Source organism: Scyliorhinus torazame, chromosome 15 (assembly GCF_047496885.1).
Source record: "Scyliorhinus torazame isolate Kashiwa2021f chromosome 15, sScyTor2.1, whole genome shotgun sequence".
NCBI lineage: Eukaryota > Metazoa > Chordata > Chondrichthyes > Carcharhiniformes > Scyliorhinidae > Scyliorhinus > Scyliorhinus torazame.
In genome coordinates, this window is record NC_092721.1 from 81,606,973 (window position 1) to 81,633,778 (window position 26,806).

Here is a 26,806-nt window from a genome sequence, read left to right on the forward strand (position 1 = left end):
CTTTGATGCGGCTGAAGGCCTGGCGAGCCTCTGTCGACAGGGGGAAGGTAGTGGTCTGTATTAGGGGGCGGGCCTTGTCTGCATACTGGGGGACCCACTGGGCGTAGTATGAAAAGAACCCCAGGCAGCGTTTCAGGGCTTAGGAGCAGTGGGCGAGGGGAAATTCCATAAGGGGGCGCATGCGTTCGGGGTCGGGGCCTATTATCCCATTGCGCACTACGTATCCCATGATGGCCAGCTGGTTTGTGCTAAACACGCACTTGTCCTCGTTGTATGTGAGGTTCAAGGCATTTGCGGTCTGGAGGAATTTTTGGAGGTTGGCGTCGTGGTCCTGCTGATCGTGGCCGCAGATGGTTACGTTGTCGAGATACGGGAATGTGGCCTGCAACCCGTGTTGATCAACCATTCGGTCCATCTCCCGTTGGAAGACCGAGACCCCGTTTGTGACGCCAAATGGGACCCTTAGGAAGTGGTATAGTCGCCCATCTGCCGCGAAGGCTGTGTACTTGCGGTCACTTGGGTGGATGGGGAGCTGGCGATAGGCGGACTTGAGGTCCACGGTGGAGAAGACCTTATATTGGGCAATCCGATTGACCATGTTGGATATGCGGGGGAGAGGGTACGCGTCTAGTTGTGTGTACCTGTTGATGGTCTGGCTATAGTCTATGACCATCCTTTGCTTCTCCCCGGTCTTTACTACTACCACCTGTGCTCTCCAGTGACTATTGCTGGCCTGGATTATGCCTTCCTTCAGCAACCGCTGGACTTCGGACCGGATAAATGTCCGGTCCTGGACGCTGTACCGTCTGCTCCTTGTGGCGACGGGTTTGCAATCTGGGGTGAGGTTTGCAAACAAGGATGGCGGTTCAACTTTGAGGGTTGCGAGGCCGCAGATAGTGAGTGGGGGTATTGGGCCGCCGAATTGAAATGTTAGGCTCTGCAGGTTGCACTGGAAATCTAATCCCAGTAATGTGGGCGCGCAGAGTTGGGGAAGGACGTAGAGCCTGTAGTTTTTAAACTCCCTTCCTTGCACCGTTAGGGTCACTATGCAGAACCCTTTGATCTCTACGGAGTGGGATCCTGCAGCTAGGGAAACCTTTTGCGTACTGGGACGGATGGTCAAAAAACAGCGTCTTACCGTGTCGGGGTGGATGAAGCTTTCGGTGCTCCCGGAGTCGATCAGGCATGGTGTCTCGTGTCCGTTGATCAGCACCGTTGTTGTCGTCGTCTGGAGCATCCGGGGCCGTGCTTGATCCAGCGTCACCGAGGCCAGATGTGGTCGTAGTGTCTCAGCGTCTTCTTCGGACCCCGTGGAGCCATCGATGCTGGGGTCCATTGTTGTCATCCAAGATGGCGGCGTCCATGAATCGCACGCGGCCGGGGATGGACAAAATGGCCGCCCCCACGGATCGCACGTGGTTGGGGTTGGACAAAATGGCCGCCCCCATGCATCGCACATGGCTGGGGGGTCACAAGATGGCGGCGCTCATCCTCCCCTCGTGGTGGCCGGGACCCAAAATGGCGGCGCCCGCGGGTCGCACCTGGGGCGCTGGGGGGGTTGGGGAGCGTTTGGGATGCGCTGGACTCTTTCTTCTCCGGGGACAGCGGCGAACCCCCGGGACCGGCACACAGCCGCGAAATGGCCCTTTTTGCCGCAGCTCTTGCAAATCGCTGCGCGGGCCGGGCAGCGCTGCCGGGGGTGTTTCGCCTGCCGGCAGAAATAGCAGCGGGCCCTCCCCGGGATGATCTGGCGTCTTAACCGCACAAGCCTGTGAGGGAGGGGGGGGGGTTTGTCGCAACGGGGGTCCACGGAGCCCAAGGGGCTGCCGCGCGGTCGGGGCCGTAGGCGCGGGCGTTTTGCGAGGCCACATCTAGGGAAACTGCGATGGCCCGTGCCTCTGAGAGTCCTAGCGACTCTGTTTCTAAAAGTCTTTGGCGGATTTGGGGAGAGTTCATACCTGCCACAAACGCATCGCGAATTAACATGTCCGTGTGTTCAGTCGCGTTTACCGGCGGGCAGCTGCAGCCCCGTCCCAAAATTAGCAGCGCGGCGTAGAACTCCTCTAGCGATTCTCCGGGACTTTGCCGTCTCGTTGCGAGTTGGTAGCGTGCGTAGACCTGGTTCACTGGGCGAACGTAGACGCTCTTTAGTGCTGCGAGCGCCGTCGGGAAATCCTCTGCGTCTTCTATGAGAGGGTAAATTTCCGGGCTTACCCTTGAGTGCAGGACCTGTAGTTTCTGGTCTTCTGTGATCCGTCCGGGGGCCGTTCGGAGGTAGCCTTCGAAACAAGCCTGCCAGTGTTTAAAAACTGCTGCTGAGTTCACTGCGTGGGGGCTGATCCGCAGGCATTCCGGGGCGATCCTGAGCTCCATAGTCCTTTAAGCACGCTTAATAAATTATAGCGCACAATGACTTACGAGAGAGACGAATAGAGATGAAGTCGATGAAGCTTTATTAAGCGTGACTTGTTCCCCGCAGTTCAGCAACAGACTGGAGCTGCGGGGAGAAGCCCGGGTTCTTATACTCCGCCTTTAGGGCGGAGCTAGGGATCAACAGCCAACCAGGACCCGGGATCTGTCAGCCAATAACATCACGGCTTCACAGTCCCACATGACCCCTAATGCATACTACCACAGGTGTCCTTGGCTCAAATATCTTCATTTGATTCATCAATGATTTTTTGCACTTTCATAACCTCAGGAGCTGGTTGTTCATTGACTATTCTCTTCTTCTTTAACGGCGGTCCTTCAGGATTGAGGATAATTTGCTTTCAATCTGGTTCAATGGGTTCTGAGATCAATCACTCTCCCTCAGCTCCCGGCGCTCATTCCAAGGCTAAGATGTTCACACTGCAGTCCTCCAAACCCTCTTCAGAGACCCCAATCCCAAAGCTGAAGTTCCCCACCTCCACATGCCCTGCTGAGTTGTTCCAAATTGTTTCAAATTGGCACATCAACTTTTTCTCAGAGTTCTGCCTTCACTATGATGAGCTCTAGGGCCGGATATTTGGGCCTCCTCAGACTTTATCATTTGTGCATCGAGGAAAATAGATGCGTCACGGTAGAGGGTGGGGGGGGGTGGGGGTGAGAGGGTTTGGAGTGGGTATGAAGGACAGAGGGTGTGTAGGGGGGTGAGGAAAGGAGAGGGTAAAGGTGGTGGGCATATCCAAACGTTGTCACTTCTGAGACTTTTGTGGTTTTATTCATACATAATAATTAACATAATGCTTACCTCCCAGTTACTTTTTGCAGAAAAAAGTTTGCTATTTACTTGCCAACAATTTTTCCTTGCTGGAAAATGTTTATCCATTCTTGGATAGAGTGCTTTACCTAAGCATGATCACCCAAATGCAAATATTCAATGTGCACTTTGTTAAACTATTCCCCCGGGAAGCATTTCCGTTAAATCTGATTCCGTCTTCATCCAAGAAATCCACATTTCTAATCGGGAGCAGAAAGAATCCTGATTGTCTTTTTTCTCCTTATCCCGTGGCCTTTTGAGGCCTTTACGGTCACTGCATCATTGCCAGTTACTGAGGAAAGAATGAGGATCAAATCTGGAACCTCCGTTCAGCTGGTCAATGATTCAATAGGAATGGTTCTTTAGTGCAGCTTTTGGTTATTAAAAAAAAATCTTTTCTGGCTTCCTCTGCTGCTATCTTGCATTTACTGATTGCAAAGGACTGAAAGACAAGAGCGTTTCATCAGTACTGCCTCATCAGTACATCGGCAACAGAGTCAACTTGCTTAACTGTCTAATTGCACATGAACACTATTTATAATTACCATAAGTCTAGGACATTGCCCAGAGGGAACACATCAGCACAGCCTGAGCCAGTACTTTTTAATGAGCTGTTTACCTAATTATTCTTACATCATTCTCCTCCCAATTAAATTGTAACCTATTGGTGTAAGCTTTCTTTGACAAGAAACGAATCATCAAGGTTTTAAACAATTAACTGCAGGAAGGCTTCCCGTCTCAGAAAGAAATGACAGTTCATTCGGATCAGCTCGGAAGATGAAGTCTCTTTCTTTCTCACTTTCTTTTCTCTTTGTGAATATTGTTTCCTCTTTACCTGTCTTTCCTCAAAGTGAAGCAAAGGAAATGTCTCCAAGTGACTTGAACTATGCTCAGGTTTGCAACATCTTTAAATGTGTGGAGAGACTGATAAGTTATATATTGTGATAGTTTTGCTGTTTAATAAAGGTTAAGAGAGGGTTTTATGAAACAGATTTGATCTGATCTTTTATTCTTTCAAACAGAAATATATTAAACAGTTCTATACCTTAGCGGATGACTCTGAAGGTCTTTTAGAAAGTAAGAACTCCCTGTCAGGAAAGATTAGTGAAGTGCAACAATTCTATGGATTGAAGGAAACAGGGGAACTGAACCATGAAACTATGGAAATAATGAAAATGCCTCGATGTGGATTTCCTGATGTTGCTCCATACAGACTCTATCCAGGAAGACCTCGTTGGAGGAAACCATTTGTCACATACAGGTAAATCATTCAGGGCTGTATATCCCTTTCTATATTAGATGATCAAACAAATACTACAATGATAAAACCATGTTTTTCCTTCCTAAAGAGTAGTGAACTATATACCTCAACTAAACTACTTTGAGATAGAAGATGCCATTTGGAGGGCTGTGAATGTTTGGCAGAAAGCAATCCCACTGAATTTTGTCAGAGTCCATAATATTGAAGCTGATATCATGATTACATTTGAAAGACGTGGTATGTTAACTGTTTTTAAACTTGTTGCTCATTAGCAAGGGAGTAACTTATGTGTTTTTTTATTCATCTTCCTTCAATTCACTTTCTTTAAATTCACTTAACAGTAACTGACTGTTTAATAAAACATAAATGGTTTATGCCACTGGATCTATTTGAAATGTAGTTGTTATTTAATAGTAAATATTGATAGTGTATGTCCTTATTCAGTGTTTATCACACTCTAATAAGTATTACATTTCAGTACATTTATCCTTTGAGAAAACTAGCAACATTTTCAAAACCAGCAATGTCGTTCAAGAGGGTAATTATGGATTTATTAGTGTCAGCAAAGGCTCACCGTAACATACTTGGAGTAATTACCTCAAGCACAGTGGAGTGATGCTAAGAATCATTGTGATGATAAGCTTGATTAAAAGGTGACAGCAGGAAGATCACCAGTAACTTATTGTCAATGGGAATTTCTTATAGAGGCATAGTCAGCTCTGTTTGATACATTCACAGCATTTTTGCCAACTATTGCGACAGTATTCACTTTCAAATCATTTAATGCCGAGAGTTGTTTGGTGTTATTTATTATATTACAGACCAAAATAATCTGTCGATTAAAAACAAATTATTCCGGATGCTGGAATCTGAAATAAAATCAAAAAATACTGGACAATCTTAGCAGGTCTGACAGCATCTGTGGAGAGAGAACAAAGCTAACGTTTCGAGTCTGGATGATTAAAGAGTCACCCAGACTCAAATCATTCCAGACTCAAAATGTTAGCTCTGTTGTCTCTCCACCAAATAATTTGTACCTTTGTTAACCTATTTTGCTTCCACGTACATTGATTTTTAAGGATATTGACAGTAGCTTCAATGATGTCACCCTTTGAGGAAATGAAAGCAATCTTTGTCTGTTAATAGTTGATAGAATTTGTAATGGTCCCTGAGCTCTCAGAGGTTGAAAGCGATCATTTAACAAGCACCCATGAATCAGCTCTGAAACTGGGATTGTTATACAGTCCCACCATTTTTGGTGTTTTCTACTTAATAACTCTGTCCCAAAGATTTTAATATTGTTATCACCAGTTGATCTTTCATCACCCATCATAATTGGCCAAACAAGTGTGAAAGATCACAGGTCTTATATCCAGAGGAAATTCAGTTTCTCTGATCTCTTCCATTGGTTTAAAAAGCATTGTGCTGGAATCCAGCTCCATCCATGAAACCTACCACACCCCGGGTTTGAATTATTGAGTACAGCGAGCTTGCATCAATTGTGGCCATTTGCGGCTCTTTGAGAATTTTCTTTAAATTAGTTTCTTTTCAGCACAAAGACATTGTAGCCACCAATTTCTAGAAAATTAAATATTAAAATCTATTTAATTTACTGAGGGACTGACTGATTCAATTAGTAAATGGCTCTGTATAATTCTTAAAGTCATTTTTAATCATTTAAAATGAGGATACTTAAGCTGGTGGATCTGACAAGAATTTTTGGGAAATATCAGGGGCCAGCATCCAGATGGCTCCCAATGCATCTCACTTGCTGGGGGTGGTACCCCAGGATGGGCAGGGATGCAAATTGGCTGCCTGTTGGAAGGCGGCAGGCAGCCAATCTGAACTTCTATGCCCCAACTAGAGACCATTTAGAGCTGCCGGCAGCATTTTAGCCACCTAATGGAGGCAGCCTCCTAATGGCTGTCCAGGGGAGCAGGAATGCTGCTGCCAGATCAGCAGGACCCGCCTCATTGACCAATTGAAATATTTAATTATTTTGATGCCTCAGGTAGGCACTGTTGCCATAGCAGTGACCCGCCTCACTCTACAGCTGCCCGCTCTGTGACTGGGCCAGCAGCATCTGGGGCCTGATTGCAGTCCTTAATTGGATGTGGAGCTCGGAGGAGGCCAAAGTGAGGCACCTCCAGGAGCTAACTGGCCTGTTTTGGCTTCTATCAAGTGTAGGCTTGAGGCCTCCATTTACTCTTGACGTCGGGGACCCAAAGCCTCTGGGAAAATCCTGCCTTAATGCTTATTTTTTGTGATAAACCTGATTTCAGCTGTATTAATAAAAATGCACCAGGCTCTGAATGTTAATTATATGATGGAATAATGAATTGAAAATATTAAAAGATGATAGAATATTTTTTAATAAAAGGGAGAACAACAATTGTTGGCGGGAACCCCCCTCCCCCTGCCCAAACAGCTTGATTTGTGGTGTCGGAGGCAGCCTGTGAAAATTATGACTATTAGCCAAGATTTTCTAATACAATGTAGTTGAAGTTTGAGGTTGTAATTGGGCGGGGGTCTGTGAGGAGGGGGTGGAGATCCGTGATGTTGGCTCTCTGCCCACTTGAGTGCCCATCCCGTTTTCAGTTTCCCTTTCTGCTGGCTAGGAAAAGTTTTGATTTCAAAATGCTGAAAGTTAATTGAAATATCTTTAGTTCCAGCGTCCTGCATACTATTGCTCACTATTCTGTCACACAGGGTAACTCCTACTAAATCCTGTCAATCAGCCCAGCAGAAACAGTGATCCTATGTATGGTTTCAAAAGTCTGATATGATAAATTTTCAAGAAACCACCAGTTTCTCAATCCTTCTACAAGTGGAAATCATTTTTCTCTCTTTTTTTCTTTTAAAAAAATAAATTGAGAGTACCCAATTCTTTTCTTTCCAATTAAGGGGCAATTTAGCGTGGCCAATCCACCTACCCTGCACATCTTTGGGTTGTGGGGAGCGAAACCCACGCAAACACGGGTAAAATGTGCAAACTCCACACGGACAGTGACCCAGAGTTGGGATCGAACCTGGGTTCTCGGCGCCGTGAGGCAGCAGTGCTAACCACTGCGCCGTCGTGCTGACCTGGAAATAGTTTTTCTCTACCGACACTATCCAGACACCAGGGGCGAAATTCTCCCCCAACGGCGGGATGCCCGCCGACTGGCGCCAAAGCCGGCGCCAATCAGACGGGCATCGCGCCGGCAAAAAGGTGCGGAAGTCTCCGCATCTTTGGCGGCCTAGCCCCAACATTGAGGGGCTAGGCTGACGCCGGAGGGATTTCCGCCCCGCCAGCTGGCGGAAATGGCGTTTGTTGCCCCGCCAGCTGGCGCGGAAATGCGGCGCATGCGCGGGAGCGTCAACGGCCGCTGTCAGTTTCCCAGCGCATGCGCGGGAGCGTCAACAGCAGCTGTCAGTTTCCCGCGCATGCGCAGTGGGGAGAGTCTCTTCCGCCTCCACCATGGTGGAGGCCGTAGCGGAGGCGGAAGGGAAAGAGTGCCCCCACGGCACAGGCTCGCCCGCGGATCGGTGGGCCCCGATCGCGGGCCAGGCCACCGTGGGGGCACCCCCCGGGGCCAGATCGCCCCGCGCCCCCCCCAGGACCCCGGAGCCCGCCCACGCCGCCTGGTCCCGCCGGTAAATACCAGGTTTGATTTACGTCGGCGGGACAGGCAATTTCTGGGCGGGACTTCGGCCCATCCGGGCCGGAGAATCCAGCGGGGGGTCCCGCCAACTGGCGCGGCCGGATTCCTGCCCCTGCCCAATCTCCGGGAGCGGAGACTTTGGCGGGGGCGGGGGCGGGATTCACGGCGGCCAACGGCCATTCTCCGACCCGGCGGGGGGTCGGAGAATGACGCCCCAGATGATTCTGATAACCTCTATCAAATCCCCTCACAACTAAACAGAACAGTCCCAACTTCTCCAACTTTTCAATGTAACTGAAGTTCTTCATCCCTGGAACCATTCTTGTGAATCATTTCTGCATCCTCTTTAACTTATTCATATATTTCCTAAAGGGTGGTGCTCAGAACTGGATGCAATACCCCAGTGGAAGCTGAACAAACCTTTTTAGTGGATTTAACATTAGTTCCTTGCCTTTGTACTCGATGTTCCTATTGATGCAATCAGGATGCAGACTGTTTTATGAACCAGTCTCTTAGTAACCTGCTACCTACAGTGATTCATAGACACCCAGGTGTCTCTGCTCCTGCACCTTTAGGGTTATACCTTTGTTTTTTACGGTCTCTTTGCTTCCTTCCTACCAAAATGAATCACTTCAAAATTCTCTGAATTAAGTTTCATCTACCACTTGTCCACCCATTCCATCAACTCTGGAAGTTCGACACTATCCTCTTCACAATTCACAAAGCTTCCACATGTCATATCTTTTCCAAATTCTAAAACAGTATTCTGTATACCAAAGTCTATGTCACAAACCTTCCTCCAGTTTGAAAAAAGAACTTTTCACCACTACTCTCTGTTTCCTGTCATTCAGTCCCATTTCATATCCATGATGCTTGGGCCCGATCTACCCGCTGTTCACGTCAGTGGGATATTCCGATCCCAAGATGGCGCACGGACTTCCTGCGACGGGGAGTCATTGGGAAATCCCATCGACAACGACGGGGTCGGTAAATCCCGCTGGTGGGCCGCTTGTCTCTTTCCTTCCACAAACTCTAACTTTGCTCACAAGTCTGTTGTGTGACACTTTATCAAATGCCTTTTGGATGTCCATGTGCACCACATGAACAGCATTACCCTTATCAACCCCCCTCTCTGTTACTTCATCAAAATACTTAAGAAAGTTAATTAAACATGATGCGATCCTGAATAAATCTGCACAGACTTTCTAAAATTAAACCAAATTTGCCCAACGAATTATTAATTTTGACCTGAATTATCAGGTTGCATTTTATAGCCAAGTGATGATGTATTTGAAGACGGGAGATTTGTAAAATAAAGCAGATGACCTTCCCACTGTCTTTCCACTAACCCACCCACCCCCGATCTGTCTCCAATATTATGGTGGGCATGGAAAGCATCAGGTAGCCAGCTGGCTTTTAGGCCTAGTGGTCTGCACTGCTATTTTACATGTGACAGTGGAAGGCAGAGGCAAGGCAGCTATCGTGGCAATTTTAACTGCATGGGTCGCTGTAGAGCAAGAAGGAGGACTCCTCCTAAGATTGTACCCATTTCATCTCTTAATCCCAGCCTCTCAAACCTGACCACTGCCTCCCCCTCCTCCCCCCCCCACCCCATATCCAATACCTCCTCCTTACCGGTTTCAAATCATTCAAGTGTCTGAATTATTATTTATCTCACATCTGTCATAAGCAAACTTTTTCTGAATCATCTTAATCATTTTCTCTTCCACCATCCAGAATTTGAATTTGCTTTCATTACTTCTCCCCTGTGTGGGAATGTACCTTGGCTGTACTTGACATATCTCTATTTTAAAGGCAGATCAGTTACAGTTGCTAATCTTTGATTCCAATTGCTCTGGCCAAGATCCAGTTTTATGATGGCTTCATCCCAGTTAATTATTTTTATTCTGGATTGTTCCTTGTCCTTTTTCATAGTGAACTTAAATCTTACACAATGATCACTGTCCCATAAATCTTCCCTGACTGACATTTGGTCCACTTGCCCACCTCATTCCTGTGATGAATTTTGGTATTTCAGATATATTAGGCGCGATTTAATGGAAATTAAACAAGAGTCGTGTGTCAAGCGCGCTTTGCCGTGTGTTTCCCGGCCCTGGAAGTGCAGAGATCGACTCCTCTATTAAACAGGACTCTGCTTCATTTCTGGCGTCAGCGAGGAATGCACCGCCCAGGCTGCACTTAGTCCCATTTCCTGTACTGATGAGTTTCATTTGCCAGTGCAGGAAGAGATGGGTAGCCCCCACTATTGTAGCCTCCAGATCCCCCCCCTCCCGAGGCCCTACCTCACCATTTAAGGGGTCATCAAGCCCCACTGAACCCCACCTCATAAGGGCAGGGCACCCCCGGGCCTGATCCCCGGCACAGACAAAGTGCCACCTTGGCACTGCCAGATTGGCACCCTTGGATTGCTCCTGCCAGTGCCACCTGGGCACCTTGGCAGTGCTGGTTTGGTACCCAGGTGACTCTGCCAAGGTGGCATTGCCTGGGTGCCAGGGTGGCATTGCCAGGGTACACAGTTGGCATCAGCAGCGCCAGAATACCACCGTGCCCAGATGTTGACCACCCAGGGGCCTCTGATCACCTGGGAGATCCTCCCAAATGCCGTACTATCTGGATCATGTTTGTGGAGACCATTAAACAGTATTAAACTGCCCCCGGCTGGGGTCTCCTCAGCGAGGGGATTCAATCCCAGGAGTTGGTTAGATCTGGCGAATATATATTCAAGTGCGCCTAACTGCACACTTAAATATGCAAATTTAGGTTCTGCCCATTGTGGTGGGATCCAGATTGCGTCATCTTGTTAGATCGCATGAGGCTTAGCGAGCTGGGTAAATCTTGCGAGTGGCCTCTCGTGAGATTTACCGGCCACCTCACGTCCCGAGTCGGGCGCAACATGGCCGTTGGATCGCGGTCATTGCATTATATGTATTTGGTGCAGTAATGGTTAAAAGATTGGGCTAGTATGTGTATAACTGAAAAATCCTAGTTTGCAAGATAGCTAGGTGTTTTGGGAGCCGGAAGTGAAATGAAAACATCATAAAAGTTTGGGCTAATGGATTTTTTGTTTATATCAAGAGGGTGCCCTGCAGACTAGTTAACTGGAAACATTATGGTCAGTTTAGTGAGATGATGTGGTTAATGGGAGGAGCCAGGGGTTGAAGCAGTCAGGAGTTCAGGTTCAGTTTTAGCTTGTGGCTGGAGGGCAAGTTGAGAGGTTTCTGAAGAAACACAGCCAGAGATTCTGCATTGTTCTGACAGTCTGCCTTTTCAAACAGTCTCAAAATACATCTCTGTATACAAATATCCTTGATTGCTAAATGTATTTAAAAATAGATGGTTTTGTTGTTTGAGTGGAAATAAAGATAGCAGTTAAGGGTCATTGTGTCGCTGAATTGATTAGCATTGTTTAAGGGGTAATTGTAAACTATTATCTTGCGTGATGGTAAAGATATTTTAATACTGTGTTCGTAATAAAGTTTGTGTTAATATACCATACCCTATTTTGGGTGAAATCACTCCTGGAGCGAAGTATCCTTTCCTCAAATTCTTATAAAATTAAAATTAAATGGTTGGGGTTTCTGTCCAGTAACCTCGCAACTGTTGGGTTCTGGTTCAGGATTGTAATATTCCAAAGACCCAGGTGAACTGGAAACATACAGCTGTAGAAAATTTTCCTGAACACACTTCAGGAACTCTTCGCCTTCCCTGGTGTTCATAGGTCTACCATCCCAATCTATTTTTAGATAATTAAAGTCCCTCATTATAACTCCTCTATAATTTGTGCACTTCACTGTAATTTCCTTGCAAATTTGTTTGTCTACATTCTATTCACTAGAAAGTGGCCTGTAGACTACACTGAGCAATGTAATTACACTTTTTTTCCCCCTTAGCCAAACAGGTTCTGTTGCTGCCCTCTCTGGAACATCCTCTGTCTCCAACACTGCAATGTCCTTCTTAATCCATACAGCCACTTCTCCCACTTTCCTTCCTTTCCCATCTTTCCTGACCCCATCTTTGTGCCAGGTGTTACGATACCCGGGTCTAGTGCACAAGTCAGTTCCAGCCTCAAAGACCCTGAATTCCCAACATCAGTGAATGAACCAATAATTTGAATCAAGTTTCTGAGATCTTTGGCCCTTGACTGCTCCAATGACTTACGGCACCAGATTTGTAAGTAAAACACAACAACTTTTTATTTATAACAAAAATAGAGATAAGACATGCAATACTTACAATAGAATAACAGACAGCTAACCGACTACTCCCCCTTTTTACCATCCCACCCTCTACCCAACACACACAAGATAGACATACCAGAGAGAGAGGGGTAGGGGTAGAAATATTGGGAATTAAAATATGAAATGGAAGATGAATATCTTTGCTTCGGATTTTGAAGTCATTGCACAAGTAGGCTTCCAGGACAAGGAGTGATTGAAACCAACAGTTGGATTGCTAACAAGGATCTTCTGGCTGCATTGTTACATTCAGTTTCATGGACCATTGCCTTTTAAAAGCAATTGGATTGATAGGTCTAGGCAGTTCCAAGGGGAGGGTTAAGGTTGTTTATTTATATAGCTCTGCAGGGGTTTCATTAACTCAGAGGAGCAGCTGTTTTGCTGACCAAAGATTTTTTTAAGAGCTGTCTCTTAGTTCTCAAGAGCTTCCTAGAAAGAACAAGTATGCAGGCAACAGTCAGACACTCCCAATGAAGGACCCCCCCCTCAGCACCCTGGAGGCAAGTGTAGGGAAAGCACTCACCCCCTTGCCACCTCTCAAGAGTGTGAGGCGCCAGGCCGGCACTGCCAAAGGGTAGGGCCAGAAGGAGGGACTGAGGGAGGAATGGGGGTGCTGAAAGAGGGCACGGGAGTTAAGGGGGGAAATGGGGGGGGGGGGGGAGGGGGGAGGGGGGACCCTTGCCAATGATATGCGGGAGGGAGCCAGCAGCAATTTTAGATTGTGGTGCCCTTTAAAAATGGTGTTCTGATTTCTGAGGGGTGGGACCTGACTGAGAGATTACGTCCCACCCCTCTCGGATCCACCAAGAACCATGGTGTTCCACTGAATGGCACTGAAATCCTGATCCTGGGTAAAAGATATGCCGGGCGTGATTCTCCGCTCCCGCGACTAAGTGCCCACGCCGTTGTGAACGGCATCGAGGTTCACGATGGCGCGAAACGGCCCCAATCTCGAACGATTCAGGGCCCGAAAATTGGCTAGGATCGGGGCCGCGAGAAACTCTGGGGGGGTCGTGTCGTGAAAGCAGCGTCGTCAGCGCACGCCGGGCATTGGCGGCGTGTAAAAGCGGCGCCGCTTAAATGACGTGGCCGGCGCTGTGTAATTGGCGTAACTGGCGTCACCCGCGCATTTGTGGTTGCCGTCCTCCCCTAGGCCGCCCCGCAAGAAGATGTCGGATGGATCTTGCGGGGCGCGGAAGAAAGGAGGTCCTCCTTCAAAGAGGTGGGCACCGATCGCGGACCAGGCCCCTTTTGAGTCCTACCCCGGTGAAAGAACCCCCCCCGCCCCCCCACAGGCCGCACCCCCAGCGTTCCCGCGCTGTTCCTGCCAGCAGCGACCAGGTGTGGATGGCGCTGGCAGGATGCCGTTGTTTTGGGAAACCCGCTTGGCCCATCCGGGCCGGAGAATAGCGGGTGTAGCGGAGAATTGCCTTTTTGGGTGTCCCGGGCGATTCTCCGGCCTGCGCCGCGCAGAAATCGACGGGGCCGTTCTCGCCGCTTGGGTGAATCGCAGGAGGGCGTCGGACCGGCGTCGTGGAGAAAAATGGTGCGCCAGGCGATTCTCCCAACCTGCGCGGGAGCGGAGAATCGCGCCCCCTAAGTGCCATTGAATGGTCAGGTTCGTTGCTCGTGCCAGCAGGAATCACTCCAGTTTTCCCGCTGGCAGCATCGCACCCCTAGGATGAGATTCTGCTTCCTCTCGGCAGTGTGTTTCCCAGTGGGGGGAGTTGGCCTGCCGTTGAATGGCAGTGGAATTTTCTGGTTCCAATGCTGTCAATGGGATTTCTTATTGAATCCACCCCACTGTGGTGGGAATCCCATGATGGGGATACCCTGTCGGCAGGACCAGAAGTTCCCGCAGGCATGAAGAGCCAGATGATCCCGTCCTTAGAGTTTGAGCTGCGGCAGCTTCCGGCACTTCCTGTACAGTGTTATCCAGGACACAGGAAATATCCTGGCATTCCCACAAGGGGACGGATATGGCTGCCATTCTTCTTCTTATTGCATAATAAAACATACTTTAAAAAATGAAGACTCACCAGCTTCTCTTCTTCTGATGCCACTTAAATATTGGAGGTTAATTGAAATGCTTTACTTAACCCTTATTATCAAAACATTAAAAACATTCCCAGCTTATTAATCTAACTCTGTAACTTTGAAGAATGGAAACAAAACTACAATACTCAGTAGCTAATCAACTGACAGCATTCCTGTGAGGTCACCCTTGTGGTAGTCACCACTGTTGTATTATATTGTATATACTGCACTGCATACGAGGGTATTACGGCAAGGCCCCTGTATTACAGGTACAAGGGTAGATCCCAGCCTGCTGGCTCCGTCCAGTAGGCGGAGTATAAATGTGTGTGCTCTCCGAACTGCAGCCAATTTGGAAGCAGCTGTAGGAGGCCACACATCTCTGTGTAATAAAGCCTCGATTACTCTCTACTCTCGTCTCGTCGTAATTGATAGTGCATCAACCCTTTTATTTTTTTCATTTCTCTGCATTTGTGATCCAGTCTGTGCCACAGTGATCCAGTCTGTGTCATAGTGATCCAGTCCATGTCACAGTGATCCACTCTGCTTGACGGCGATCCAGTCTGCTTCACGGTGATCCAGTCCGTTTCACAGTGATCCACTCTACTTGACGGTGTTCCAGTCTGTGTCGCAGTGATCCACTCTGCTTCACGGCAATCCAGTCTGCTACACAGTGATCTAGTCTGCTTCACAGTGACCTAGTCTGCCTCACAGTGATCTACTCTGTTTTACAGTGATCCGGTCTGTGTCACAGTGATCCACTCTGCTTCACGGCGATCCAGCCTGTGTCACAGTAATCCAGTCTCCTTCACGGTGATCCAGTCTGCTTCATAGTGATCCAGTCTGTTTCATGGTGATCCAGTCTGTGTCACAGTGACCATTCTGCTCCATGGTGATCCAGTCTGTGTCACAGTGATCCTCTCTGCTTCACAGTGATCCAGCCTGATTCACAGTGATCCTCTCTGCTTCACAGTGATCCAGTCTGTGTCACAGTGATCCTCTCTGCTTCACAGTGATCCAGCCTGATTCACAGTGATCCACCCTGATTCACAGTGACCCAATCTGCTTCTCAGTGATCCAATCCGCATCACAGCGATCCAGTCTGCTTCACAGTGACCAAGTGTGATTCACAACGATCCAGTCTGCTTCACAGTGACCAAGTGTGATTCACAACGATCCAGTCTGCTTCACAGTGACCAAGTGTGATTCACGATGATCCAGTCCGCTTCACGGTGATCCAATCTGCTTCATGACGATCCAGTCTGCTTCACGGTGATCCATTCTGATTCATGGTGATCCAGTCTGCTTCACAGTGATCTATTATGTGTCCCAGTGATCAGGGCTGTGTCACAGCGATCCAGTCTGTATAGAAAGTGAGCCAGTCTGCCTCACAGTGTTCCAGTCTGCGTCACAGCAAACCAGTCAGCATCACAATGATCCAGTCTGTATTACAGTGATCCAGTCTGTGTCACAGCGATCTGATCGGTGTCACGGTGAATCTACTCTGCTTCACAGTGTTCCTGTCTGCTTCACAGTGATCATGTCTGCTGCACAGTGATCCAGTCTGCATCACAGTGATTGAGTCTGGTTTACAGTGATCCAGTCTGTGTCACTGTGATCCAGTCCATGTCACAGTGATCCACTCTGCTTGATGGTGATCCAGCCTGCTTCACGATGATCCAGTCCGTTTCACAGTGATCCACTCTGCTTCACAGTGATCCTGCCTGCGTCAAAGTGATCACCTCTGCTTCACAGTGACCCACTCTGCTTCACAGTGATCCAGTCTGCATCGCAGAGATTGAGTCTGTTTTACAGTGATCCAGTCGGTGTCACAGTGATCCAGTCTGTGTCACAGTCATCCAATCTGTGTCACAGTGATCCAGTCTGCTTCACAGTGATCCAGTCTGCTTCACATTGATCCAGTCTGCATCACAGTGATTGGGTCTGCTTCACAGTGATCCATTCTGCTTCACAGTGATCCTGTCTGCGTCAAAGAGATCCACTCTGTTTCACAGTGATCCACTCTGCTTCACAGTGATCCAGTCTGCATCACAGCAATTGAGTCTGTTTTACAGTGATCCAGTCTGCTTCACAGTGATCCAGTATGCTTCACAGTGATCCACTCTGCTGCACAGTGATCCAGTCTGCATCACAGTGATTGAGTCTGTTTTACAGTGATCCAGTCTGTGTCACTGTGATCCAGTCCATGTCACAGTGATCCACTCTGCTTGATGGTGATCCAGTCTGCTTCACGGTGAACCAGTCCATTTCACAGTGATCCACTCTGCTTCACAGTGATCCTGTCTGTGCCACAGTGATCCACTCTGCTTCACAGCGATCCACTCTGCTTCACAGTGATCCAGTCTGCACCGCAGTGATTGAGTCTGTTTTACAGTGATCCAGCCTGTGTCACTGTGATCCAGTCTGTGTCACAGTGATCCAGTCCGTGTCACTGTGATCCAGTGTGCTTCATGATGATACGGTCTGTGCCACAGTGATCCAGATCACGTCACAGTAATCCAGTATGCTTAATGGTGATCCAGTCTGCGTCACGGTGATCCAGTCTGATTCACAGTGATCCGGTCTGCGTCACAGTGACCCAGTCTGCTTCATGGTGATCAACTCTACTTCACCGTGATCATGTTTGCTTCACAATGATCCGGTCCGCGTCACAGTGATCTAGTCCGCGTCACAGTGATCCAGTCTGAACCTCAGTGATTCAGTCTGCACCACAGTGGTCCGGTCTGCATCACGGTGGTCCAGCCTGCTTCACAGTGGTCCAGCCTGCTTCACAGTGATCCAGTCTGCTTCACAGTGATCAAGTTTGCTTCAAAGTGATCCAGTCTGTGTCACATTGATCCTATATGCGTCACAGTGATCCAGTCTGGGTTGCTGTGATACACCCTGCATCACTGTGATCCAGTCTGCATTACAGTGACCATGCTGCGTCACAGTGATCCAGTCTGTGTCTCAATGATCCAGGCTGCTTCACAGTGATCCAGTATGGGTCATTGTGGTCCAGTCTGCATCACAGCGATCCAATCTGTGTCTCAGTGATCCAGGCTGCTTCACAGTGATCCAGTGTTGTACCGTCAATATGACGCAAGGCAGGTTGAAGTAACATCAATTAAAGGCTTTTTTGAGCAGAACTTGATCCCCAGCAGCTCGGTTACAGAATGCAGCTGCTGAGGGAAATCCGGGTTCTTATACCGGCATTTCTGGATGGAGCCCAGTAGGCGGCAGATCCTATCAGGACCCGGTATCCACCTACAAATAGCCTGTCGGCATCGTGGTGTACTGTATTACCCCTAATACATACCACCACATTCACTCCTTGTTGAAAAAGAACCCGGCGGGATGGTGGTTCGCATGGTGGAAGGGGTTTACAGGGTCGGTACTGTGCCGTAACTCTGAACAATAAACAAAATTGTCGCTTTAACTGGGCCAACGGGCCAAACAGGGTCGGCATTGTGCCGTAACTCTGAACTATAAACAAAATTGTCGCTTTAACCGGGCCAACGGGCCAAACAGGGTCGGCATGGTGACAGAACTATAAACTATCTACAATAATGCCGCTTTTACCGGGCAACACGGGCTAAACAGGGTCGGCATTGTGCCATAACTATAACTGTACACAATAATGCCGCTTTTAACGGGCTACTGAAAACGTTGAGATGAATTAAAGCGATTCGATGAGCCGGGTGGGTGCCCTGGTCGTCCCTTTCGATCGTCTAGGGCCGGGTGATGGTGATGGCGCTGACTCGAGTCCTGTCGTCTCTGGGAGTGAAGCGCTGTCCCCTGTTTCCTTACTCCCGGGCTGGTCTGGGAGGAGAACCGAATCCCCCGGGAAGGGGGTGGCTGCGGGGTGAGCCGGCGGGAGTGAGGGGGTGACTGGTGTGGGGAGGGTGTGGGGAGCTCAGGCGGGCACCAGGTCTCGCAGGGAGACCGTGTCCTGTCGACCATCGGGGTACTCCACATAGGCGTATTGCGGGTTCGCGTGAAGGAGATGCACCTTTTCCACCAACGGATCTGACTTGTGCGCCCGCACATGTTTCTGGAGCAGGATGGGTCCCGGAGCTGCTAGCCAGGTGGGAAGTGGCGTTCCAGAGGAGGACTTCCTAGGAAAGAGAAGGAGGCGCTCGTGAGGCGTTTGGTTCGTGGTGGTGCACAGCAGGGACCGGATAGAGTGAAGGGCATCCGGGAGGACTTCCTGCCAGCGGGAAATTGAGAGACTCCTAGACCGGAGGGCCAGCAGGACGGCCTTCCAGACCGTTCCATTCTCCCTTTCTACCTGCCCGTTCCCCCGGGGGTTGTAACTGGTCGTCCTGCTCGAGGCGATGCCCTTGCTGAGCAGGAATTGACGCACTTCGTCACTCATAAAGGAGGACCCCCTATCGCTATGGATATAGGCGGGGAAACCGAACAGTGTAAAAATGATGCCGAGGGCTTTAATGACCGTGGCCGCGGTCATGTCGGGGCAGGGGATGGCGAAAGGGAAACGGGAGTATTCGTCAACGACGTTCAGAAAGTACGTGTTGCGATCGGTGGAGGGGAGGGGGCCTTTGAAATCCAAACTGAGGCGTTCAAAGAGTCGGGAGGCCTTTATCAGGTGTGCTCTATCTGGCCTGAAAAAGTGCGGTTTGCACTCAGCGCAGATCTGGCAGTTCCTGGTGATTGTTCGGACGTCCTCGACGGAGTAAGGGAGGTTGCGGGCCTTGAGGAAGTGGTAGAAACGAGTGACCCCCGGGTGGCAGAGGTCCTCGTGGAGGGCTTGTAGACGGTCCACTTGTACGTTGGCCCATGTGCCGCGAGATAGGGCATCGGATGGCTCATTCAGCTTTCCTGGACGGTACAAGATCTCATAATTGAAGGTGGAGAGTTCAATCCTCCACCGCAAGATCTTGTCATTCTTGATCTTGCCCCGCTGTGCATTATCGAACGTGAAGGCAACCGACCGTTAGTCAGTGAGGAGAGTGAATCTCCTACCGGCCAGGTAATGCCTCCAGTGTCGCACAGCTTCCACTATTGCTTGTGCCTCCTTTTCCACTGAGGAGTGGCCGATTTCTGAAGCGTGGAGGGTTCGGGAGAAGAAGGCCACGGGTCTGCCCGCTTGGTTGAGGGTGGCCGCCAGAGCTACATCTGATGCGTCGCTCTCAACCTGGAAGGGGAGGGACTCGTCGATGGCGCGCATCGTGGCCTTTGCGATATCCGCCTTGATGCGACTGAAGGCCTGGCATGCCTCTGTCGACAGGGGAAAAGTAGTGGACTGGATTAGTGCACGGGCCTTGTCGGCGTATTGGGGAACCCACTGGGCGTAGTAAGAAAAGAAGCCCAGGCAGCGTTTCAGGACTTTGGCACAGTGGGGGAGAGGGAACTCCATGAGGGGACGCATGCGTTCAGGGTCGGGGCCTATCACTCCATTACGCAATACGTAGCCCAGGATGGCTAGACGGTCGGTGCTGAACACGCATTTTTCCCTGTTGTAAGTGAGGTTGAAGGCGTTAGCGGTCTGGAGGAATTTGCGGAGGTTGGCGTCATGGTCCTGCTGGTCGTGGCCGCAGATGGTGACGTTGTCGAGATACGGGAACGTGGCCCGTAAACCGTGCTGGTCAACCATTCGGTCCATCTCTCGTTGGAAGACCGAGACTCCGTTCGTGACGCCGAATGGAACCCTTAAAAAGGTATAGCCGCCCGTCTGCTTCGAAGGCAGTATACTTGCGGTCACCAGGGCGAATAGGGAGCTGGTGGTAGGCGGACCTGAGGTCCACGGTGGAAAAGACCTTGTACTGTGCAATCCGATTGACCATGTCGGATATGCGGGGGAGAGGGTACGCATCTAGCTGAGTGTACCTGTTGATGGTCTGACTATAGTCGATGACCATCCTCTGTTTCTCCCCGGTCTTAACGACTACCACCTGGGCTCTCCAGGGACTGTTGCTAGCCTGGATGATGCCTTCCTTCAGCAGCCTCTGGACTTCGGACCGGATGAATGCTCAGTCCTGGGCGCTGTACCGTCTGCTCCTAGTGGCGACGGGTTTGCAATCCGGGGTGAGGTTCGCAAACAAGGAAGGCGGTTCAACCTTGAGGGTTGCGAGGCCGCAGACAGTCAGTGGGGGTATAGGGCCGCCAAATTTAAATGTTAAACTCTGGAGGTTGCATTGGAAGTCCAATCCTATGAGTGTGGGCGCACAGAGATGGGGGAGGACATACAGCTGGTAATTTCTGAACTCCCTCCCCTGCACCGTTAGGTTAGCGATGCAGAACCCTTTGATCTCAACGGAGTGGGACCCCGCCGTCAGGAAGATTTTCTGGGTGCTTGGCCGAATTACGAGGGAACAGCGTCTTACCGTGTTCGGATGAATGAAACTCTCCGTGCTCCCAGAGTCGATAAGACACGGCGTCTCGTACCCATTCACCAGGACTGTAGTCGTTGCTGTCTGGAGCGTCCGGGATCGCGACTGGTCCGGGGTCATCGATGCCAAACGTGGTGGTCGCATTAGATCATCGTTGTCAGGCAGTATGGGGCCGTCTGTGTCGGGGTCCTTTCCTGTCAGCCAAGATGGCGGCATCCACGGATCGCACGCGGTCGGGGGTGGACAAAATGGCGGCACCCATCTCTCCCTCGAGGCGTCCGGGGCCCAAAATGGCGGTGTCCGTTGGTCGCACGTGGATCGCTGGGGGGGGCTGGGTCTGTGGTCCCGTTTCTTCCCCGGAGATAGCGGCGACCCCGCGGGACTGGCACACCACTGCGTAGTGGCCCTTTTTTCGGCAGCTTTTGCAGGTAGCCGAGCGGGCCGGGCAGCGCTGCCGAGGGTGTTTCGGCTGGCCGCAAAAATAGCAGCGGGGCCCCCCCGGTTAGTCTGGTGTTTTGGCCGCGCAGGTTTGCGGGGATGGGGGGCTGCCAGAGAGTCGATCGTGGCGGGGGTCCACACAGCCCAAGGGGCTGCAGTGCGGTTGGGGGCGTAGGCGCGGGCGTTACGTGAGGCCACATCGAGGGATGCCGCCAGGGCCCGAGCTTCTGGGAGACCCAGAGATTCTTTCTCCAGAAGCCTCTGGCAGATCTGGGAAAAAGCCAAACCAGCCACATACGCAACGCGGACCAGGAGCTCTGTGTGTTCGTTCGCCGTAACCGCCGGGCAGTTGCAGTTTCTTCCCAGGATCTGCAGGGCGATATAGAACTCGTCCAGCGATTCTCCTGGAAATTGCCGTCGTGTGGCGAGCTGGTAGCGCGCGAAAACCTGGTTGGCGGGCCGGATGTAGATGTCCTTCAGCGTGACGATGGCATCGGGGAAATCGTCCTCGTCCTCGATAAGTGAGTAGAGGTCGGGACTCAACCTGGAATAGAGGACCTGCATCTTTTGTTCGTCCGTTGGTTTGCCGGGGGCCGTTCGGAGGTAGCCCTCAAAACACGCCAGCCAATGTTTAAAGATAGAGGTCGAGTTAGCTGCTTGGGGTGCGATGCGCAAGCACTCCGGGGTGATGCGGAGCTCCATATTCCTACGTCGTTTTTTATTTAAGTCTGCTCAATAAATTGTTGTACTGTCAATATGGCGCAAGGCAGGTTGAAGTAACATCAATTAAAGGCTTTATTGAGCAGAACTTGATCCCCAGCATCTCGGTTACAGAATGCAGCTGCTGAGGGAAATCCGTGTTCTTATACCGGCATTTCTGGGTGGAGCCCAGTAGGCGGCAGATCCTATCAGGACCCGGTATCCATCTACCAATAGCCTGTCGGCATCATGGTGTACCGCATTACCCCTAATACATACCACCACATCCAGTATGGGTCATTGTGGTCGAGTCTGCATCACAGCGATCCAATCTGCATCACAGAGATCCAGTCTGCTTCAAGGTGGTCCTGTCTGCATCACAGTGATCCAGTCTGCATCACGGTGATCCACTCTGCGTCACGGCGATCCAGTCTGTGTCACAGCGATTCAGTCTGCATCACAGCGATTCAGTCTGCATCACAGCGATCCGATTTATGTCACAATGATCCAGTCTGTGTCACAGTGATCTAGCCTGTGTCACAGTGATCCAGTCTACTTCACAGTGATCCAGTCTGCTTCTCGATCATCAACTCTGCTTCACAGTGATCCAGTTAGCGTCACAGTGATCCAGTCTGTGGCAAAGTGATCCGGTCTGTGTCACAGTGATCCAGTCTACTTCACATGATCACCTCTGCGTCACGGTGATCTAGTCTGTGTCAAAGTGATCCAGTCTGTGTCACAGTGATCCAGTCTACTTCACAGTGATTCACACTGCTTCACAGTGATCCAGTCTGCTTCACGGTGATCCAGTCTGCTTCACGGTGATCCAGTCTGCTACACAGTGATCACTCTCTGATTTACGCACCATCTCATCTCTTCACACCCCTCCCGGTCTTGTCACAGTGATCCTGACCTGCTTCACACTCCTGCCGGTCTCTTCACAGTGATCCTGACCTGCTTCACTCTCCTCCCGGTCTGCTTCACAGTGATCCTGACCTGCTTCACACTCTCCTCCCGGTCTTCTTCACAGTGATCCTGACCTGCTTCACACTCTCCTCCCGGTCTGCTTCACAGTGATCCTGACCTGCTTCACACTCTTCCTATTCATCCTAGCTCTGATGTATGCAGCCAACAATTACCTTTAATGCGTGCTTCCAATTAATAAATAAATGTCAGATAGTAAGTGAAGAAAGGTCATATTGGATTCAAAACCTTCACTCTATTTCTCTTTGAACAGATGCTGTCAGACCTGCTGGATTTATCCAGAATTTTTTCTTTTTCTTTTCGATTTCCAGCATCCGCAGTACTTTTTATTCATTTATCTAAATGAAGAATCACTTTCAGGCAAGTTTTTGGATGTAAAAACCTCTTCAGCATTGCTGTTAATCAAATTTCACCCTGCTACATGATTAAATGTTGTTGTCACAGTCCCAGAGGACCATAGGCTGCTTTCCTGTTTGAGAGAGAGCTGACTGGTGGTGATTTAACCTGAGCGTCACCCCACCTCAGCAGAGGGGCAAGAGTGAGAAGGTGGTACCTTCATCAATAACCTCAGTAGGTACGGGAATTGAACCCGTGCGGTTGGCGTCACTCCACATCATGAACCAGCCGTCCAGCCAACCGCATGATTAATAAATTAAAGTTGAATTTTGCAAAATAAAGCTGGTTCCTCTCGCCTTTGTAGATCTGGAAAGATCACTTAACTTCTTCTGCCACTGAATGTCTATACAGACAGATACTTGTGACATTGCACCACCTTGGCCAGCACCTTCCATTGCTTGTTGAGGCCTGCATGATTGAATGTCAGCTAGATCTCTCGCCTCGGTCTTACTTCACTAGTAGTAATGTGATAGATGCCTTAGGCCTCCCACATCTGTGACCTAGCTCTCCGCTATCCTCACAACCACTTATTTAGAACACTCACCGTAGCCCGCTGCAGACTTTAAATCCTACAAAATGTTACGGGTCCTGTGCACGCCAACAGGAAAACTCTGAATTGTTAACGTTTCTGATGCCTGCAGGTAGTGTTGAACCTGTTAATTGTTTTGATTTCAAGAGCAACAGAGGAGACAGGCAATCTGATATTGGGCAGTTGCAAATTGCTGTGTAATTTGGCTATGGAATTTACCCATATGGAAAATCTAGCCTAAATTGTCCTTTAGCAATTGAATATTGCTTTATTTTTGTCATAACCCCCACAAGGACCATGGGAAGCTTTGACTGATCTCTGCATGGGATTCGTGGAGTACCAGCTCCCCAGGTAGGCGGCGGAGGCCTACCACCTGGGGCTCATTTATAAATCCTCCCAGCTAGGATTGCAGTGCGAGTGGGATGTTGCATTATGCAGACCCTTGTAAGTACTTTTAAATGAATCTATATTACATTTACCATCCTCTGTATCATTAGACTGGCGATGAGGATTAATGGAAACTCCGGGCTCACATCATATTGATTGCAACGCCATTATTCGAAAAACTGGAAGCCTTCGATGCAGATCTGGAGGATTGGAATTGATATGTGGTTCTCATGCGATACTAGTTCCGGGCAAATGGAAAATTGGGGGAAGACTGAAAGAATGTTCTCCTCCTGACTGCCTGCAGGGCCCAGACTTTGGGATCATCAAGAGTTTGGCGGCACCGGACTGCAGGTCTTTTGATGACTTGGTTGCTCTGGTTTCTAACCACTATTACCCCAATCCTTCCATAATTATGCTTAGATATCAGTCTAACACAGTTGTATCTGCCATGGACTTCTTGACCCGTCTGCGGCACCTGGTTGAATATTCTGAGCTCGGGCTGTCTCTCTTGGGGATGGTGAGGGATCAGCCGGTGTGTGGTATTAACAATATAACTACGCAGAGGAAGCTGTTAGCAGAAACTACTTTGGATTTGAAGCAAGCCATTGAGCTTTCCCACTCTCATGAGCACACCGAGAAAAGTGTGCTGGAGCTGCAGGGCTCCACGGACTTTGGTGTCCATAGTTTGGGTCGCCCTCTTTTTCGGAATCCCTATTGATCAGGGGACAGTGCGGGATCAGCCAGGCTTCCTCTGACAGAACAACCCCGAGGCAGGTCTGCGGCAGAGTTCGGAGGCGGGTTTCTCTGCCGGCGGGATTCTCCATTTTGCCGGTCCCCGGGGGTTTCCTGATGGCGTGGGGCTGCCCCACAATGGGAAACCCCATTGACCGGCCGGTGTAATGGAGAATCCCGCCAGCGGGGTGGGGAATCCAGCCCCGGTCTCGGATGCTGCCACTGATCTGTGAGATACTTTGCTTGTGGATGAGGGTGAGAGCCAACTACCTTGCAACAGTATAGTCGCGGAAGTCGCGAAAGACAGGTCCCCCAGTGCGACGCAGGGCATTCTGTCCGCGGCAACCACCGAGGTCGGCCTGGACCATGGCCTTACACCTGGGCGATTCGGGGGAGGATGACTGTTTGAACTGTATCTCGGCTGCAAGAGCCCCTCTGACCCAGATCACTTTGCAGGTAAATGGGAACCCGGTGCCAATGGAAATGGACACCGGGACTGGTGTCTCCATTGCAGATCCCGGCACGTTTCGGTGGATTCCCACGGGGATCATGCTGCTGCAATTGCGGGATACCAGAGCGAGGTTGGCTACCTTCAGGGGGAAACAATTGGAGATTGTGGGGACCACCGTGACGTCGGTGGTGTATGGGCAGCAGTCGGTCCATCTTCCTTTGTGGAGTTCGCACTTTCTCCCCATGTCTGCGTGGGTTTCCGCCGGGTGCTCCGGTTTCCTCCCACAGTCCAAAGATGTGCAGGTTAGGTGGTTTGGTCATGCTAAATTGCCCCTTAATTGGAAAAAGATACTTGGGTACTCTAAATGTATGTCAAAAAATGTATTGCCGCTTACAAATACTCTTTTCAGCGTCGCCCGGGTACCAAGGTTGCCCATGCTGATGCCCTCTGCCGTTAACCTGGAGTAACCTGTCCCCACCTGCAGTGGATGAGCTGATTGCGATGGTAAATTTTGGACACCTTGCCGGTGACGGCTGCTCGGATGCATATGTGGGCACAGCAAGACCCGGAGTTGGCGAAGCTTTGGCTCATGCTGCTGTACGGAGGTACAAAGGAGGCCCTCCAGGCAACTCTTCGACCTGTCGCTTAGAAGTTCTCTGAGCTCAATTTGAGGATGGTGTTATATTGTGGGGCGCTAGGGTGGTCATTCCCCTACAGAGTCGAGAGGCAGGACTTACACAGTGGCCGTCTGGGGGCAATGAAGATGAAAATGCTAACCCGGAGTTATGTTGGTGGCCGGGTATCGATGGAGATATTGAGAGTGTTGTGAAAAGATTCCCGGCATGCTGGGACCTTCAAAGACTCCCACTGATGACCTCTCCATACTCGTGGGAATGGTCAGGTCATTCTTGGGTTCGCCACCAGGTGGACTTTGTGGGACCTTCATGGGTTCCATGATTCTGGTGCACAAGAACGCCCACTCAAAATGGCTGGAGGTGTGCAGGCTGCCCTCCATGAAATCCAAGGCCACAATTGAGAAACTCAGGGTGATTTTCAGTACCCATGGGAACCCAGAAGTCCTGGTGACGGATAATGGCGTGCCTTTCACCAGTGAGGAGTTCGGCATGTTGGGAACGCTCCATATCATCTTCCTTACAATGGGCCAGCAGAGAGGGCAGTCCAGACTTTTGAACGCGGATTGAGGAACCAGTCGACGGGATTCATGAACATGCAACAGGCGCCTTTCCTGTTTGCTTATTGCGTGTGACAACCAGGATAGCACCTATGGAGCTTGAGATGAATGGACGGCTCCGAATTCAGCCAAATCTGCCTTTTCCAGACCTCAGTACCAAAGTCAAGCAGCAACAGAAGTCACAGAAGCGACAACGTGGTTTGAAGGAG

General features: G+C 49.9%; 1 protein-coding gene across 1 annotated transcript in view; it reads left to right on the forward strand.

Annotated features, from left to right (window-relative positions):
* The first annotated feature begins 4,000 nt into the window (after positions 1–4,000).
* The window catches only part of LOC140391648 (collagenase 3-like), a 52,203-nt gene continuing 29,397 nt past the window's right edge, over positions 4,001–26,806 (forward strand). Inside the window, exons 1-3 of the mRNA XM_072476342.1 lie at positions 4,001–4,135; positions 4,264–4,502; positions 4,591–4,739. Coding sequence (XP_072332443.1) covers positions 4,019–4,135; positions 4,264–4,502; positions 4,591–4,739 — 505 coding nt within the window. The 5' untranslated portion in view covers positions 4,001–4,018. The remainder of the gene's footprint in view (positions 4,136–4,263; positions 4,503–4,590; positions 4,740–26,806) is intronic.